Consider the following 3,574-nt stretch of genomic DNA (forward strand, 5'->3'; position numbering starts at 1 on the left):
TAGGAGGATTAGATACTAACTCTTGATTGTTATCTAAGTATGTTTTATTAACATTTTTTCTTTTGCATAAGTAAAACAAGTGTCATGTAAATTATATATGTGCCGTTATAGGATCCTTGTGAATCATAGATATGATATTGCGATGATTGAATCCGTAATAATTGGTTTAAAAAAAATGGACTATTCCACTAATCGTTTTTACCTTGTAGTAATAGCTAATGTTGGAAATAGAACCGGATCGTTGGTTAGAGGTACCAACCCAACGAAGCAAATCATAAAAAAAGTAGTTACCAGTTTTCTGCGAGCCCTACAAACCAACATAAATAGCGGAATGCCTGAACGACGAGACGAGCCAACTATAATAAAACAGTTCCAGGACTTGAAACCCACCATATTTACTGGTAGTACAAACCCACTGGTAGCAGAAGCTTGGGTTAGAGATATGGAGAAGATTTTTTGCGCACTACCTTGCACAGAAGGTAACCTTCGCCACATTCACCTTCAAAGACGATGCACAAGAATGGTGGCTTCTTACCCTAGAGAAAGAAGATATCGCAACTTGGGCAAGATTCTTGGAAGTATTTTATGAAAAATACTTTCTAGATTCGCTGCGAGAACAAAAAGTGGCAGAATTCATACATCTAAGGCAAGGAACCATGACAGTGGCCGAATACGAGAGCAAGTTCACACAACAAGCTCGATTTGCGACATATGTCATCTCCACCGAAGCTCAAAAAGCTAGGAAATTCGAAGCAAGATTAGATGCTGAGATCAAGGATAGGCTAGAGGTTTTGAAACTACCAACCTATGCGGAGGTGGTGGATCGAGCATACATTGCGGAAAAAAGGGGATTAAAGCCTTGTGCTCCGGGGAACCAAGCCAAAAGAAGCAATTTTGGGAAAGAGATAGCAGAAGATTCGGTATTGTGCCTCCCAAGAGGGTAAATACGGGCATAACTAGTTCAACTAGTTCAAGCAATCAAGGTCCTACAAATCCCAGAGGTGGCATCATTCCAACTTGCTCTATTTGTGGAAGGACTCATTGGGGACAATGCCGTCGAGACACGAGATCATGCTTTAGATGCGGTCAAGTTGGCCACTTACTAAGAGATTACCCAAAGCTTATTAATCCTATAGTAGGCCCTTCTGGACCAGCCCCAAAACTCGCAATACCTGGAAGAGTGAGAAAGGACCAAAAATGCCAAGGAAGAGCTTTTGTCCCGGTGCCTAGAAACCCAGAAGTTACCGAGAATGTTGTGTTAGGTGCATTCTGTTTGTGGTCACTTAGCTCATATTCTCTTTGACTCTGGTTCAACTCATTCTTTTGTTACACCACACTTTTCTACCAAGTTGGCATTAACACCTGAACCCTTAAGACATATATTATATGTGTCTTTCTTTCTGGTAATTCCACCATAGGGACAAACGTGTACAAATCTTATACTATATACTTAAAAGGTGAAACCTTACACGTAGACTTGATTTCCCTTTGCATTAGTACATTTGATGTGATCTTAAAAATGAATTGGTTGGCTGCCAACCATGCCTCTATCGATTGTGAAGCCAAAAAGGTCTCCCTCCGGTCACCAAACCAACTCAAACTTATCTTTGATAGAACTGGAGTCGCTCCCCCTCCATGTGTTATATCCTTCATGACAGCCCGACGGCTTCTAAGAAAGGGTTATGGTAGTTGTATCTGTTATGTGATCGATACTCAACAAGAAGCCCCCATACTTTATGCAATCCCTACAGTTTGAGAATTTCCAGATGTATTTCTTAAAGACCTACCTGGCACCCCGGTTGACCGAGAAATCGAATTCACCATTAAAACCCAACCTGGTACACAACCAATCTCAAAAGTCTCTTACTGCATGTCCATGACAGAATTAAAAGAGCTGAAGACTCAACTCTACGAATTACTGGACAAAGGTTTCATTCGACCAAGTACCTCACCGTGGGGAGTTCCAGTACTGTTCGTAAAGAAAAATGATGGTACCATAAGATTATGTATCAATTATCGAGAATTAAACAAGATCACCATCAAGAATCGGTACCCCTTGCCACGAATCGATAACTTGTTTGATCAACTCTAAGGCACCCAAGTATTTTTGAAAATTGACTTGCGATTCAGCTATCATCAACTAAAAGTCAAGACGGAAAGCATCGAAAAGCCTGCCTTCAGGACACGTTACGGACACTACAAGTTTCTCGTCATGTCATTTGGCGTTACAAATGCTCCAGCGGCCTTTATGCACCTCACAAATCGAGTGTTCAAATCCGATTTTAATGAGTTCGTCATCGTCTTCATTGACGACATTCTCAGATACTTCAAATTGCTAGAAGATCATGAACACCACTTGCGAAGGGTTCTACAGACACTATGTGATCACAAACTTTATGCCAAGTTGAAGAAATACGAATTCTGAATCACTAGTGTACACTTCGTCGGTCACGTCATTAACAAGGATGGCATCTCAGCCGACCCCTAAAAGGTTGTAGCAATCGTGGATTAGCCAAGACCTACTAACGTGTCCGAGACTCGAAACTTCTTTGGTCTAGCCGGCTATTACGGCGCTTCGTACAAGATTTCTCAAAGTGTGACAACCCTCACCTCTGATTAATGCTAAACTGTGACTGAGAATGATAAGTAACTGATTTGACTGAGATTCTGAATTGATTGCAAGAGTATATTGTTTTAAATGCATTTCTATCTGTTAATCATTAAATGATCTGTTCATGTTTTATCTTTGAATTACGAATTGAAGGTCCTATCGGCGACGGAATCAGAAATCGAGTGGTGTTTTATGTTAATTAGAATTTATGTGATTTTATGGTAGATTTAATTTGAAATTGATTTTGAATGATTAAATTTGATTAAATAATGTTGAATCACATTAGTTGCTTTAATTACCCTTTTGCCATTAGTGGGCCACTACCTATAACATTGTTTTGGAGCCTTTTGATGCATCATTCCTGTTCATCTCTAGAGACAAAACTGAGAGAAAGTGTGAGAGAGGAGAAAACTTAGCTTCAATTGAGAATTGGCTTGGAGACTCAGGAGATGTGAAGGTTGATTTCATAATTGAGCTGCTATACCTAAAATTGAAGACCTAAGGTAGGATATTTACCTTCTTGTTTATGAATTCAAGTCATTTCTTGCATGTTTCATGGAGGAATAGGAGCTTAAGGTCAAGAATTAAAGTAAAGTGTTGAATTAAGAGTGGTTCCATGCATGCATGTTCATACTATGACATTTCGAAGTTGTTTTTTATGAAATCTTACATGCAAGTTCATGTTTTGATTGTAGTCCATGAATTCATCATGTTTTTCCATCAAATTGCCAATTTAATCTTGATTTGAGGTGTTGGAATTTAAAGGAGATCATGCATGTTGTGTTTTTGTTTTGTTCTTGAAATTTGGGTTGAAATTGTGTTCAATTGGCTTACCTTTGGGCTTGATTTTACAAATTGATCTTTAAAGACATGTTATATTGTTGGTTTTCAAGTGTTTTTCCATAAAATTGGCCCAAAAGGTTGAGTTTTGAGGTGTTGAATGCTTGGTTTGAGCTTAGGAGG

General features: G+C 39.0%; 1 protein-coding gene across 1 annotated transcript; it reads left to right on the forward strand.

Moving 5' to 3' along the window:
- The first annotated feature begins 331 nt into the window (after nt 1-331).
- LOC145824079 (uncharacterized) lies at nt 332-2,425 on the forward strand. The gene is made up of 3 exons (XM_082923670.1): nt 332-479; nt 604-940; nt 2,131-2,425. Exons 1-3 carry the CDS (start codon nt 332-334, stop codon nt 2,423-2,425), a joined length of 780 nt encoding a protein of 259 aa, XP_082779796.1.
- Nucleotides 2,426-3,574: the final 1,149 nt, after the last annotated feature.

Source organism: Camellia sinensis, chromosome 4 (assembly GCF_055761805.1).
Source record: "Camellia sinensis isolate YWXY chromosome 4, ASM5576180v1, whole genome shotgun sequence".
NCBI lineage: Eukaryota > Viridiplantae > Streptophyta > Magnoliopsida > Ericales > Theaceae > Camellia > Camellia sinensis.